General features: G+C 39.1%; 1 protein-coding gene across 1 annotated transcript in view; it reads right to left on the bottom strand.

The window, feature by feature from the left end:
- Positions 1-5,363: 5,363 nt before the first annotated feature.
- MOXD1 (monooxygenase DBH like 1) overlaps positions 5,364-15,542 on the bottom strand; it is a gene marked incomplete at its 5' end in the record, with an annotated part of 17,232 nt that continues 7,053 nt past the window's right edge. Inside the window, 4 exons of the mRNA XM_010170738.2 lie at positions 5,364-5,847; positions 8,459-8,627; positions 11,662-11,804; positions 13,741-13,800. Of these exons, the coding sequence (XP_010169040.1) occupies positions 5,683-5,847; positions 8,459-8,627; positions 11,662-11,804; positions 13,741-13,800 (537 nt within the window). The remainder of the gene's footprint in view (positions 5,848-8,458; positions 8,628-11,661; positions 11,805-13,740; positions 13,801-15,542) is intronic.

Genomic DNA, 15,542 nt, shown 5'->3' with positions numbered 1-15,542 from the left:
ACTCCAACAAGTATTTAATCAGCCATCTCTGCACTGTTCATCAACTGTTCATGACCGTGCACAATGGTTATATGTTATGATGAAAATTTGGCTTCTAAGGCAGGTATTCCCAGGGTACTGAACATTTTCCCTGTATATCAGATCAAATAATCTCCTTTGCATTGTTAAAAAGTCCCACTTTCTTTATACCTTTACATTCAGCAGCCATGTATATTTAAAATCTGTGTAGAACAGATAATACACTTAAGTGGTTTCTCCAGTTCAGAGTTCTTGTCACATACTAAAATACAGTTTTGTCCAATTTTGTGAATTTCCTTTCCTATATACCCAAGGAAATATATTTGGCTACGCCTTATCAGTTTCATTGAAACCCAAGGCAATTTGCAGGGCAGCCATGAAAAAGCTGGTGGCAACACTCCGTTCCATCCCTCCTCACCACAGCCAAAGAGCAAAGAGCAGCAGAGACCCTGAACTCCTCCACGTGTGGCCAGCGCAGAAATCACTGCTGAAGGCATAACCAACAGGCCACCATCAGGCTACAAAGAATGGAAAAGCAGAATATGTAGCAAACAAATGTTACTGGAGTCAGTGGTGTGCTCACCGCAGTTGTCTGGGAAAAGCTTTGTGTTCTCTGCATATTTTTAAAGCTGGGGTTTAAAGCATGCAGTTTTGGAAGTTTTTACAGGTTGTCTTGAAGGTAGTCAGATTTAGCATAGGTACTGGAAGCAGGAGTTACCACTCTGTTCTGCCTTCTGCAGCTACATAAATCAGGGCAAAGTAGATTTTAGAACAATTATGTTAATGACAGCATTTAAAAATAATTTTGCACCATTTAATGTTGGCACCTACACACTATGTGGAAAAAAAATGGTCCTTTGTGAGCATTACCTCATATAGGTAACATTCATATTCTTACCTTAAAGAAGAGCAGGATGAGTAGAAGTAATGAGAAATTTAGCAGAGAAATACATTTATACCTGTAAAAAGTTTGCAGTCTAACTGTACCTGTTGAAAATGCTTTTCAACACTGAAGTCAGTGCATACAGTGCAAACCAAGTGGGTAAGAGGAAGAGCCACATGTGATTATGCGGCATCATTCAAGTGGTGATAGGTGTGATTCTTGCTCAGTGGTTTGGAAGGACTTGTCTTGAATTTTAGCATGTCTTCTTTTGAGCAGGATAAAATAACTTGTCCTAAAATGGCCAGCTCTCAGAACCAGACTACACATCCCATTTTTAGATGTGTTAAAACATCTTAAGCTCACCTGATATCTGACAGTTTTCCTGTAAACTAGAGTTAACACAAAACTAAAAATTCAGTCTGGGAAAATATTCTACTTCGCTAGTTTTGATGTACAGACATAAATTACGTTCATATCCTAGGTGAGTGCACTAAGCACTAGTGTTTAGGTTTTTGGTAGCTGGGGGTGGGCACCTGCACCATAAGCACTTTGCAGGGGCTGAAGAAGGGAAACTTCATGGCTGCCCTCATCCCTTTGTTCAGCCTGTGCCAGGCTCAGTGTGCCCGCAGGACATTGGTCTCTGAGGGGCTGATGCTCCTGGGGGTACCAGTGGCCCAGGGAAACCTCCATGGGGATGGAGGAAGCAGCCCAGCTTCCCCTTCTCCCAGTTTTCCCCTTTGCTAAAAGGTTTGGGATAAGTTTCCTATCTCTGTCATGCAAGACAGGGTTGTATCGAAAATCAGAAATAAGAGGCAGAGAGCGGAAAGAGTGGAAATTCTTAAACATTCCAGAAGTAATAATTGGTCTAAAAATAGTCACTTTCTTCATGAAGGGAGGAAAGAGGAGAATGAGGCCAGTGTTTCTGCTAGGTTTTATTTATTAAATTTGTGCCTCTTCAGCATCTGGGATAATGTGGCCATACAGTCCCTCTTTTTAACCAACCAGTCCAGTCACCACGCCAGACCTCCCTAGTGGGAGAGCTTAAGCCCAGCACAGTTGCACTCCCATCAGCTGCAGCTCTGCTTCTCGCCCTTGTGTCAGTCCATACTTGCACCCAGCCTGTGTCACTGCCATGCAGGCACAGATGGGCTGACACGGGGTCATACGATGGGTCTGGTGGATGGGATATGCGAGCAGAGAATGACGCCGTCCCCTACAGGGGTAAATCAAAGAGCTACGTAAGGTCCAATGCTCCCTTCTCAGTTTTCCTGCATCCTGGTTTTACAACAAACAGGCAAAATCCCAAATGGTTGTTGATTCAGGTAGTGTGAATATTTGAGGAGGGACATATGTTTGTTAAATGGAAGCTTCATAATGAATAAATAACAAAACAAAAAGTAATTAAATATTATTAATAGTATATCTCTAGATATACAGGTGACAGGTAGCTGGACCATGGTGTGGGGAATCTGATTTAAGGAGAATGGCATTTTCAACTGCTATTCCAGAATGCAACTCCTTATCTCACTAAAATAGTTACATATTTAGCTTCTCACTAGAAATTCTTAACACATTTCTTCATACAGAAAAGCTCTGAATAGCAGAATTCTTAATAGGAAGTATTACATTTAGTCATTTTGTGCTCATCATCTCTAAGTCATTGATCTTCCAGTGTATGGTCAATATCCTCTCCTCTACCATGGTTTGCTTGAAAACAGTATTTATTATATATACTTTTAACTATTATGAAAGCTTTGGTTAACTCTATAATGCAAGACTATATGCTTTAGCATAGCACAATATTGAAAGAAAACTACAGAAATCTGTACCTAAGAGCTTTTTCATGTGAAGTGTGACAAGGTATCTCTTTGCCTCATCTGTTTTTAATTCAGTGGCATGGAGTTAGTTTGTGGCATTTTTCACCTTTGTCCTTGCTTAGAATTTTTGTCAATTTCAGACTTGGAGCTTTTATTTTTTTTCTCATTTTAAGTTTCTTTCATAATGTAATGCGTTTTGTTTTGAATCCTTTTAGTTGGAAGTATCCCAGAACTGTATCACCAGTCTCTCTGTATTTACCTGTGAAGCAAAATTTTCCTCCAGAAGTTATAAAGCAGTTGCAGGTTAAACAAAAATGAACTTTCAGTATATACAGCAGGTCTTCCTGATATACTGGCAGTTATCTCTCACAGACATCCTTTCTGAGGCGTCTGTGCCTTACATCACCTCGTGGCCTACTGGATGGCAACAACAAACACCCATCTGTTCATATGTTCTTAGGACGGGTGCCTATGGAAAGGAAATCCCCGTAGATAAGAAACTGCATCAAATCAGAGAACAGCCAAGTCAATGGAAAATAACCCTAGATCTGCTTTATCTTTGTTGCAAACAAGTCAACACAGGATGGATGCCAGTAGCCCACATCTATCGGCAAATGAGAGACTGCACTGCATGTTAAAGGGCTCCCATGTCCAACACAAATGCTCTTTTCTCATTTAATTCCCTATCCTTTTTTCCCCTCCTCCCTGACAAAAAGCTGTTCAAACATGCCCGCTTTACAGGTGAGTTTAAGTGTAAGAAAAGCTAAGGCTCCCTGACTCCTCCAGGGCGCATCTTACCCTCCATTATGATGTAAGGTGGGCATCAGGGTAAGATGCACCCTGGAGTCTCCGATACCATAGTGGGAGGATGCCCTAGCTTTTCACATTCAGAACAGATCTGTACAAATAATCACTTGGAACATTTTTCTGCCTATAGTTCACTATGACTGTTATTTGGTTTTCATTTTTCAACCAGTTCCATTCAGGAATACAAAACAGAAAAGCGTAGCTCTTCTGCTGGCAGGAAGGAGACACCTACAAAGTTACATTTCTTTATTGAAACTTCAGGTGTTTGACAAAAAAAAAAATCCATATGCTATATGGCATATACATTTTCCTTACCTTAGCTAGCACGAGTGGGAAGGATGGGACAACATACCACAGTCCAGGTATATTTACAGCAAGCAGCTGCCCAACAATGGCAAAGAAATTCCCCACGATTTGGTGGGAGTTGCTCTCAGTCCAAGTGCAGACTGCAGCATCAGGAAGATTAAGCAGGTCCTGTGAAACTCTGTCTTCAGGGCTCGTTTTAAACTCCCTTTATGCATAAATTTTGTAATGAGATTGTTACAGCTTCTAGAAAATTAATCTATACTCGATTAATTCTTTCATCTCTACTTGAGGCATTAGCTGCTTCAGTGCCTCTCTTCTGTGTTGATTATCACACACATTGTCATTTTGGCTACCCACAAAAGAAGCCTTACCAGTTTTGTGATGCTTTCCTTCTCACTTCTCAAATACAAAGACACTTCCCAAATCCTCTCATTTTCCTTCTGTGACATTTCTTTGCATCAGAACAACCTGCCCTCATTAAAAGCTGCAACTACACATCCAGGTATCAGTCATTAACAGTTAATGAACAAAAATGTTCAGACAACCAATTTATCTCAGCTCAGTCAGGCACTTGATCTGCTCTGGACTCACCACACTGCATAAGAGTGCTCAATGACATAAAATGTGTGTTAACAAAGTCTGTATGTAACTTAAGTCTACAGAGCTTAGTTGTAGTGCAGGTCTTGCAGTGGTCAGGGAAGCACTCTCAACATCCAAAACAACTTATTTATATAGCCACACTTTATTAAAGTTTATGCAGCACTGTAGAAAAATTATAGTTTACTGGAACTGCAATGTGGCTATGAAAATAAGGGAGGTTTTGGATGTTCGAAGTCCTTTTCTACTGTGATGCCTAATTTCATTGGGGAGCAATAAATTAGGCATCTTTTGGGAATCTTCCCTGCCCAACAGCATCTGAGTAAAAAAGTTGCAGATTTGCAAATAAATAAAAAATTGTACACGAGACACAAAAATAACCTCTTGATCAACAGTTTGGCTTATTGCGATGCTCGGCACGCACTAACAATAGCTCCTGGCAGGCTCATACTCCTGCTCCCTGTGTATGCCAGAGCCCGGCTGTGAGACAGATCTCCATTGCTGCTACTATCCAGATTGAATCTAGCAAAGGTGTGTCTCCCCTTCACCAAAGCTTTACTCACTGTACAAATACTTTAAGACAAAAGAAACACACTGAATTGCGAGGGACTGGAGAAGAGTTAAAGAACAGAAAAGAGGGGGAAACACATCTGCCAAGTTGAAGGACTCGTACAGCAATCACTATGGGGAGGTTTGGGGGTTCATCCCTTTCACACCCATAGCACTCTCTTCTCTTAAGGTGGAGAGATGGTTTGCAATGTGTTGCTCCCAGAAATGTCCTCCCTGAATGAATCCTTCCTGTAGCTTTATGACAGGTGTAAATCAGACATGCCCAAATGCATGTTTGCAAGACCTGTCTGAAGAGAAATAGTTTCATAACCTGCAGATGTCAAGAACTGAGACAAAATAATGCAGCACACACCAGGCTGATTGTGGTTAACTAAGTTGCTTTTAGTTTATTAATTTTACCCATATACATAGTTGGTTTTGAAAACACCACGTGAAAGAGCTAAGACAAAGTGTAACAAAATGGTACAGGAAAAGATTTCAATATGCAATGTGCCAGTGTACCCACTGTGTTTTATACATACTTTACATTGGAAACAAAAAATCCCAGTTTTCAGAGGAAGTACCCATTTTATTTTGAACTGGCAAATTTAGTTTATTAATATGTAAAAAAATAAATCTACAATAGCAACAGTGCAAACACATCAGAACTTGCATGGCATACAGAACACAAATGAATAAAAATTATTATAGAAAGGGCCCAATGTTTCCCATGGTACTGGCTGTGACATGTACAACAAACAACAGAGTGAGGAACAAACTGCAGCATAAACAGGAAGATGAGCTGCATATTATTGGTTCTGTTTTGTATGGTCTCTCTATTTCAGGAGGTAAAGCTGTCATGCCTTGGATCTGCAATTAAAATAATAAAAAATTATCAGAGTTTTGTCAAGTAAGATTAGAAATCTGTATTTTGTTCCCTAACTAGTTGTCAGCTTGCATGAGAATCTATTGTTAGTTTTGTACTGGGGTTTTGACTCTCACTGTGATGACATCAAGCTCAGTAAAAATAGTAATGTATTGCACACCAAATGATCAGTCAGTATGCATATCCGTTGTTCTCAGCTCAGGAACAGCTGTACACATTGGCATCCTCTCCAGTAAAGCAAGGTTAGGCTGCTGTTGGTTGATTTGTATGACCTTATTTTGCTTTGTGGGATTTTTTGGTTGGTTTGGTTTTTGTTTTCATCTTTCTGGCAGATAAAAAGACAGTTAATTGTGCACAAATTTATTTCCCAGAATCATAGAGTGGTTGAGGTTGGAAGGGATCTCTGAAGGTCATCTGGTCCAATGATCCTGCTCAAGCAGGGCCACCTACCGCAGTGTCAAATTTCTACATACTGGGCATTTTTTACTCTCCCTTACAAATCAGGGCAATTTTTATGGCATTAGACACAACTACCTGCCTGTTTTGGCTTTGACATGAAATTGGAGAGATTTGGGTACACTGCTTGGCTATGCTTTTCCTAAATGTACTCTCTACACATTAAAGAAAAGAAGCTCTGCAAAAAGCGAGCCCTTGGGCACAAATATTTTTGAAAGTTTGAATCCCCACCCGCACAGCATGTGCTTGCTTTGGGTTTTTTCCATGTTTCAATTACCCTTCACTGCAGAAAAAAAAAAAATAAATATTGACTTAATCTTAGCAAACACAATGAAAGACTAACACTGATCAAGAGACCATCCCTACAAAAGGACAAAAGTATTTTCAACTCACTTCCTCTGCTTCAAGTTTTTTCCTTCTTGTAACAATTCACTGATTGCTTGGACATTCAGTTTAAATCTGTTCTTGATTTTGAGGAGGATGGCAAATTTAATGTAATATCACTAATAAGAGAAGGGAAAGGAAAGAGTCCTAATCTTAGCTTTGATGAATATGTCCTAGTCACTTGAAATAGGAAACTATGATTAAAAAGAACTAAGCACTCCCAGTTCCAGTGAGCTCACTCTTGAACTACGTTCTTTAAGTTGTGTTGTTCCACCATCCTGTAAGATAAAGGGGAACAGCATTTTCCAGAAAGCATAGAATTTTTTAAAAAAGAAGTCTATCCCCTCCTGATAAAACTTCTGTATGCTTTTCATCTTCTTAACTTGTCCTCTGGCAAATAATCAGTGAACGAGTGGCTATGCAACTGCTACTGGACAGCAGTTGCAACGGTCAAGTTTAACCAAGAATAGTGAATAGTCACATGTACTGTCAATAACTGCTTTTCACAGGAGGTTTGCAATGGGACAAATATCAGAAAAAAATGGAACCTCTTTGATTACTTAGAGCACACAGTATTTCATTGACATCCCACAGGCAGAACAGTCTGATCAATGTTGGAAAGACCCGAGAACACCACTGCAGGAAGGGCAATTTCTCCACCACCTGAAAGCACTGTGTGACCTGCTACAAGGCAGTGTGAGCTGTTTTGCGGGGTGAGGAGAATGAGACAAAGGTCCTTTCCTAGGAATTATTTCATCAGTAGTATCTGATATCAACTCTGTTAGGCTGGCCTAAAATCACAGTAGGAGATAAGCCAGCACTATGAGACAATCTCCCCTCCTGAGCAGAAAAGCTCAAAAAAGTAAAATGGAGTCTTGAATTTGGACTGTGTAAAGGAGTTCAAGGAGCAATATATATTTTTCAGCATCTCCTTCAAGGATGATATTACATGCACTAATAGTTCTTCATAAATACACATCAATACTAAAGAGGACAGTTTTTTCCCAGCAGTCCTGTTAAAATGCCAGTAGACATTTAGAATAAATAATAAGTTACTGTTGAATTATTTTTTATCATACAGTTTTTTTCATCAAGAGAATTTGGAAAGGAAAACTATAGAAGATAAAATCTTCCAAAGGTGGACAAAAGAAACATACAATCCAAGTGTACTTTTTTTGGCCCAATACTATAGACATTCCTAAAACACAAGACCAACGAAAGAGCAAGAGGTATTGGGAAAGTACTCATATAACTTTAGGTAGTCGAGATGCCTGAGTTAAGAATTTAGATTCTTTAGGCTTCCTTATACAGTCAATAAGTTTCCCCCTACAGAGTGACTTAGAGAAGAAATCTGGTTCAGGGATTTTGAATCACCCATCGCAAGACACTAACAAAAGTCCCTGACAATGGAGGTAGCCAAGGGAAAACAGCTTTCTAACTTGGTCACCTAATCTGAACACACACGGTTACCCTCTGATCAGTTCCACACACACTGAAAGACTCCATACTCCTAGTATTGATCCCAAGTGCTGATCTGAGCTTCAAGTTTTCTATTCTTTTTAAATACTTCCAGAACTTGAGTTAGAGGAAAGCATTGATAAAACATTCTCATCATTTGTTATTGTATGTACATGCAATATAGCCGTGTAAACAGTTTGAAGACATGCAACCAGGTACTTACTCCCACACAATGAAGCATAGTAAATCACACCTGTTTCATGGCATTTTTGCCTCCTTTTCAACACTTAGACTTACCGACCATTCTGCATTATCTGTTTTGGAACACCTCACATTCACTGGTAATTTAAGCACAAGTTCATTATAGGAGAGACCCTCAGATCTGGACCATTTGAATTTGTTCATTGCGTCCATAAAAGACAGGTTTTTATATTGCTTAGGACTTTTGATAATGAAAGGCCAAGTCCTAAAAAAAAGAAAAAAAAAAGATTTTAAAAAATAGATAAATACCATCAAGTTGGAACTGATGAGGAACAGCTTTTGGATAATTTACTCAGAAACACAAATGTACTACTAATGTGTATTATGCCTAACACACATTCTCACCTAAATTCTCTGCTACTGAAAATTGATGCAGTTTCATTGATCTCAACAGCCTTATGAAAGTTTGTCAGCAGTTTAGAACTTACTGACAGATGCTTTTAGAAATGAAAGACTTTAAGTTAAGAAAAAGAATTACACTGCTGTTCTCTGATCTACAAACTGAATACACAGGCAATAAAAAAAACAGATCTGCTGTTGTAATTTCTCAAAAAAAATAAAACAAAAGAAAAAGCCACACCCTTTGCTAGGCTTGGCAGACAGTGTTGCAAAGAAATGTTTGCCATTAGAAAGCTGCTGCCAAGCTTCTGGTCAGAACCCAGATAATAGGTCAAAACTCAGCCTAGCACAGGTGTTGCTCTAATATGCGCTGGTTGGCAGCAGCGTCAAATGATCAAGTGAGAATAACTGGTGTTGTGGACATTGCCTTTTGGCATGTCCCTACTTGCTGGCTGCAAGGGGACTTTTGGCCAGGGGTGGGATAGAGACCTTCTGCAGTGCTCTAAGAGATCTGACTATATGCCCATGTGTAGGAATTCTCCCCATGAACAGGTGGGGCCAATCCCATTCCCCACCAGTTGAAAATGTGGAAAGGGGAGGAATGAGGTTTCTTGTCTTCCATTTAGTAAAGAAAATTCAAAAATAATAATGAAAGAAAAATTTTTAAAAAACCAAAACACACAGCTAAAGAAAACCTTTTCCATTGTTCTTGCTTTCTCCTTATTTGACTCTACCAGGATGAATGGAAACAGCATGGCAGACTGGTCAAGTTTTTAAAAACAGAAAGTCCAATACAGCTAGTGGAAGAGTGAAAGTGGCTAAAACTTTATCTAAGTAACCTAATTAATACTTTGGTTGGAGCATGAGTTATCTTTTCAAAGCACTTCAGACATCCATATTATCTTCCAGTAGGTTGTCTCCCACTTGCTTTAGGCAAACTGCTGCCTATGCTCTACACAACATCTAGGCAGAGGACATAATTTTAATCAAGCAAGTATTTTACACTGTTGTGGCCCAATTGCTTTCCCCTCAGCTGCTCAGAATTTATATCACTGTCTGTGCCACCAGACTGAGGGAAAAAAGAGTTCTAAAGTGAACCACAGTGCCTTGATCCCGCTTCCAGTTTGCCTTTATGTGTAAGTCAAGAGAGACTTTACACGAGTCAGTGAAGGAATTCCAGTGTAAGACTGACACAAGAGAGATGAGTATCAGGTCACATATCCTTAGGCTGACAGAGCTTAATGAAACAAGAATTGTGGATTAGGTCATAAATACTAGAGGCATTAATAATCTCTTCTTCTAATTACTATTCCATTTGTGGCAGACAGTCTGCATACTTACTCTATTCAAAACATCTTTATTTCCTCAGGCCAAATGTGCATTTTTTCCTTAAGTGCAGTTATCATGAATGAACACTCGAGAGAGCATACATTTGTTAGAACATTTTCTTTCTAAGCTCAGAAAGACTCTTTTAGCTAGGACTAATTTAGAAACTGTGTTCTCCCTGTATTAAAAGAGATTGTAAATAGAAATAGTGTGGAAAATGTAGCAGACATTGATTGTGTTGTGTCTTTCTTCAAACTCTTCTGTCTTTGATATGAATTTCAGAACTAAGACTAGTAAGCCTGTACATGAAATTACTTTGCAATAATAGTTTTATATGGTTTTGTTAAGATAAACTGTATAAGGAAAGACAACTTTTAAAATTTAAATTTGATAACACACTATTAAACAATTTCATGTTAAAATCTTACTACTACTTTAGTTTATTGCAACTAACAATACAAATGTAATTCAGCTTTCACCACTAATAGTGCATTCTACTTTCTATTGTTTGATTACATTTCTGCATTTCATTCATTTGGGCACTTTCTCTTTAGATTATTCTCACTCTGTTTACAATTACTTCCTTTGATTGTAAAATTGATTTAATTTTAAGTGCTGTAAGGAGCCCTTAAAAACTGAAATACACTATTTATTGATTTTCATGTGTTCACACAGATTTATCCTGTCTATAGTGGGCTTCCTTCCATCTCCAACCAAAATTTAAATTTTATGTTAGATTCTGGAAATCATTCTGTTAAATTCTGGATATCTTTCTTGCCTTTAGTGAGCAATATCGTTGTGCAGGTCATCTCACTGACACTAAAGGGCAGAAAAGCCAGATCCAACAACACACTGAGAAGTATTTTGTTCTTGCCAAGGACTCTCATGATGAAGGACAGCAAGACTTCTGCTGATTTACTGGAGAAACTATAACGCCTTGTTTAAAATTCCCCAGCCTGTGGCATACCCCAGCAGTCAGATGTCTGCTGAATTGCATGGACCTTCATGGTGGTTATGACGGATCCTGAGTTGCCTAAATGGTAACAGTCCCTGCCCTTGCTCTTCCCCTTTTGTGCACTTTTAGCAGTGTCACCCAGCCATTGTTAAGCTCTATAGGTAGCAACAGTTCTAGGATCTGGTTGCACTGAGTGACTTAAGCATAATAACTGACAACAAATCGACCCAGGGTAATTCAATATTCATGTTCCCAAACTCCTTTTTCAAAATTATCTGTATATATGTAAAACACTGCTATGTTTTGATAAATTAATAGATTTGAAAAATCGACATTGATACATAGTCTTTTTACACATGGTTGTGGTGAAAAAAAAACCTGCTGTGAGAAGTATCATTTCTTTAACAGAAGAAACTGCTTTTTTATAAAAAAAAAAAAATGCAAAATAATTTGGCAGGAGAAATAAGTAACAGCACAGCATATTGACCAAAAAGAAGATCTATGAGTGACCCTGCAACATGTTGCACAATCAGAAAGAAATAAAGGTTGTATAAAATGACCCTGGAATCCCACAGACAGAAATAGAGGTTCTATACATATGCATAAGCATTTTACTTACCTGACTGGTCTATAGATTTCCTTAACACCAATGAACTGGAGTTGTTCCATTATATCTGGAATGCTCGCACACCGGGTGAGGTTGATTCTCGGGTAATAGAGCAGATACGACAGGCACATTTCATTCCTGGTGCTCAGACCACCCTGAAAATGGGATTTTTCTTTTAATCAAGATAGCATCGGAATCCCACAGATAAAAACACTGATTAGCATTTATATGCTAATGAAATGTATTTCAGGAGGCCCAATTCAACAGGATTTCCTTGCACATTTGGTTATCAAGTAGAAAGAAGTTATTACATAATTAGTTATAAAATACACTGCAAGCTCAGCAATAGCTCCTGAGCTTAAAAGATGTCAGAAAGAACAACTATCAATAAAATAAGACTCCTATTATGTTGAAGAGTACTATCTGAGAAGTTCAGGTTTGTTTTCAGCTGTTTCCAAGGTACTTATATCTACCATGTTTCAGAAAAAAAGGCTTCAAAGTGGAGCAGAAGTAGGAAAAATCTAGTCTGTTTCATAAGAAATTAAATGAGCTTTGTCTAGTAAAATGGAGACTGGGATGGAATATGTGTCTGTATGGACTGTCCTTGTGCGTATATATGTAGAAAAAGAGTAAGAAAGAAAAGAGTTGTTTAAGTTAACAGATAATGTTGTCTCAAGAACAAATCAGCGCTAACTATAAAATAATTAATTAGAGTAAGATTTTTAGCTAGCAGAAGAAACAGACTCTTAAACAGTCTTCCATTGAGATCCATGGGACAAACAACTAATTTAAAATTAACCTTGGTAAATACAGACAGAATTATGAGCTGCACGTTCCTAAACCCCTTGTGGGAACAATTCCACAAATCTCACAGAACCACAGGAGTAGGAATGGAGAAGACAAAACACACGAACTAAGGGCCAAGAGCTAGCGTGATCTCCACACAGGAAAATAGGACAAAAATTCAAAAGCCTTTGTTCTCATGCTTTTGTTTTTATTTATATACCTACTGCATGCACCTACACGCAAGAGGGAGAGGTATCCTTGTGCTCTCTGGATGCCAGGACCAGGTCTCCCTTGCCAAACAGAAACCTCTTAGGTCTCACCTGCTGGAGAACTGGATCCAGTCCCTCCCAAAGAAGTGGGATCAGCCCCTAGTGAACGCTGGCTGCTGGTGGCTACATCCCTCCCATAAACATAGTGGATCTGGCATCACTCTCTGGTTTTGCAGCCAGCTGGCACAATCCAGCTCATGTCCCAACAACCAAATTTGCTTCACCTCCAAACCCAAGTGTCCACATTGCAACGTCCAGCTCCTGGCCTCTGCTAACCTAACCATGCGCTGCCATGTGCCAAACCTGAGCCAGACCCTCTCAACCCTGAAGGGAATGCTTACCCCCTGGCCATGGCCTTGCCTCATCCACTGCTGTGGACATGCACCTGGGGCTGCAGCACAGCCACTCCTCATGCCCTGGCTCCCCAGGGGAGATGGTGTGGGCTTCTGCACCGCCCGGGCAGCAGCTGTCCAGAAGGGTCCCTGACACTGGAAAACCCACCACAGGAGAAGGGTAACGCACAGAGGATCACTGCACCCAGCCTCCTCCTCTCAGCCCAAAGGACCTGTGTTCTGTCTGGATTCTATGTTAGCCACAAAATCACATGGTCCCACCTTAGTCACGGCAAAAGTAAAAATCAATATGTAAAAACTGGTAATTACAGCTTCAGGGAAAAATGCGTAACAAGTTCATAAAAATAATTAATTAGAATATGCAGAATTTGCATGTTAATACATGTGATGAAGAAAGCACTCCTTATACTAGTGAAGTCTGATTTTTAAAGATCTTTTCTGAGCTGGCTAGCTCATTTTTATAAACTAGTCATTTGAATGCCTTATGCAAGAGATCAGACTATGATCATCACAGTCCTGATGACTTTAAAACCTAAGAATCTATGAAAGGAAAGAAAATACATAATTATGTGCACACAGGCATTAGCAAGTAAGTTCACATTTTTAAAGAGCATTTTATGAAAAAGATTTTAGTCCCCAATATTATCTGTGTACTTATTTTGATCCATTAAAACTTTTCTTACCCATGTCATGCGAATTCGGTCCACAGTGCTGTAGTGACATTCTGTGATTAAATTATCCCCCTGAAACACAAGATTTAGAAAGTTCACAGTTCTGAAGTTTATCAACACCAGCTTCAGGTAACCACAGGGGACAGAAAACGCTGAAGAAATAAAGATCAGAGCAGTGGATACGACTTTTTGAAAGAGCAAAGTATTAGGTAATTGGCATATGCTAAGGCCTTGGCACTTAGCATTCATATTATCCCAGATCCTCAGGGATCCTCCATGGATTTAAACTGAGTCTTATTAAGAGTCTGGTCTGTTTTGCTTTGTTTTGTTTTGTTTTTTTTCCAAAATAGCAATGGAGGTGCCTAGTTATAGTCCTATTTTCAGGAAAATTATATATGTAGACGATGTATATACATTATTCTTGCTCCAAAACTTATCCAGTGCTACTTTGGATAGCTTTCCCCAGGCTAATTTATCCTGCCAACTTCAACAGAAACACTTGCCAAATGAGGAAAATAAGGTTTTCCACATCACAATAACAACTATTTATCTGCCAAGCCTGGGAGTAGAGGAGCAGCAGGCAAAAACTTAACTACATGGACAGATATGTATGGGAAAGGCTGAATCCTTACCTTCTCAAGTACATGCAATTAACTTTTCGCTGTCTTGACAAACTGATCTACAGTTTGGTAGTACCTATATTCCCTGTACCTAATCAAATATAAATCTCCAAATCACCATGATAATCAAGTGGAAATTAAAATATTGAAGAACATAGCCAGATGTCAAAAGTCTTATATTTTTGAGCAACTTCATATCACAAGGATGACAGCAGTTTATTCGCTTTGGTTCTTTTTTTTTATCATCATCTTCCATTACCACCCATTGTACTAATCTTTGCTGAAAAAATCTTATCATCCTTCAAAGGTTGAGAATTTATCCCTTCCTGTGGGCTGCCTCATTGCCAGATCAATGCTAGCACTAACTGTACTCCAGGCTGCTGGAAGAAGGTCTCATGTCAGCCAGAGACGGAGCTTTCTGAAGCAGCGCAAACTGGCACAGCTTTGCTGCTCCCAGCCGGAATGCGCTGGTTCCCACCAACAAGATCTCTGGCTCCCATGGCTTATGGACTGCATAACATTCACTGAAAGTGTTTCTTCTCTGAGATTAGATCTTTTACTTCCAAACTCAGAAGAGAATTCTAGTACTTGAAGAAAACAAACAATCTGGACTCCACATGCTGAAAGAAAGATGTACCCTTGGAAGAGCTTGCAGAAGGAGAGAATAACAAGAACTTATTTGAAAATTTTTAATATTATTAATTGATTTGACTGTGGTCCGAATTACACCAGAATGATGTAGGTAAAGCTGTACTTACTGGTAGTTTTGCATAAGATGAAAACAATAAAAGGCATGAAAAAGACTCATTTCAGAGAAAGAATTCCAGCTTCTACTTGAGCTGTCTTTTTTAAATTGCTGATATTATCAAATACATCTTTTAGTCTTTCTGCTGTCTACTCCCTCTTGTTTTTGAATTTTAAAGAGGTCTTTCTCTATAATCTGCATGGATTTTCCTAAAAATATTACAGGCTTTCTCTGCAAACCTGTCATCTTCTGCCAGCCCTCTTCCTAAACCCTTCAACACTTCTTTCCTGGAGGAGGTAACACCAGTTTGTCTTTGAAGTCCCTGTGGAGTACAAGCAGTTGGACTTCAAAGAGTAAATGCTGCACCTGAACATCCAGGTATTGCTGTAGAAATTAAATTAGAAAGTTAGCATTTTAGCTTCTTGCCTTTAAAGGACAAATATCAAAGT

Source organism: Antrostomus carolinensis, unplaced genomic scaffold (assembly GCF_000700745.2).
Source record: "Antrostomus carolinensis isolate BGI_N321 unplaced genomic scaffold, ASM70074v2 scaffold9416, whole genome shotgun sequence".
Lineage (NCBI taxonomy): Eukaryota > Metazoa > Chordata > Aves > Caprimulgiformes > Caprimulgidae > Antrostomus > Antrostomus carolinensis.
This window is presented reverse-complemented; position numbering and strand designations above follow the sequence as displayed.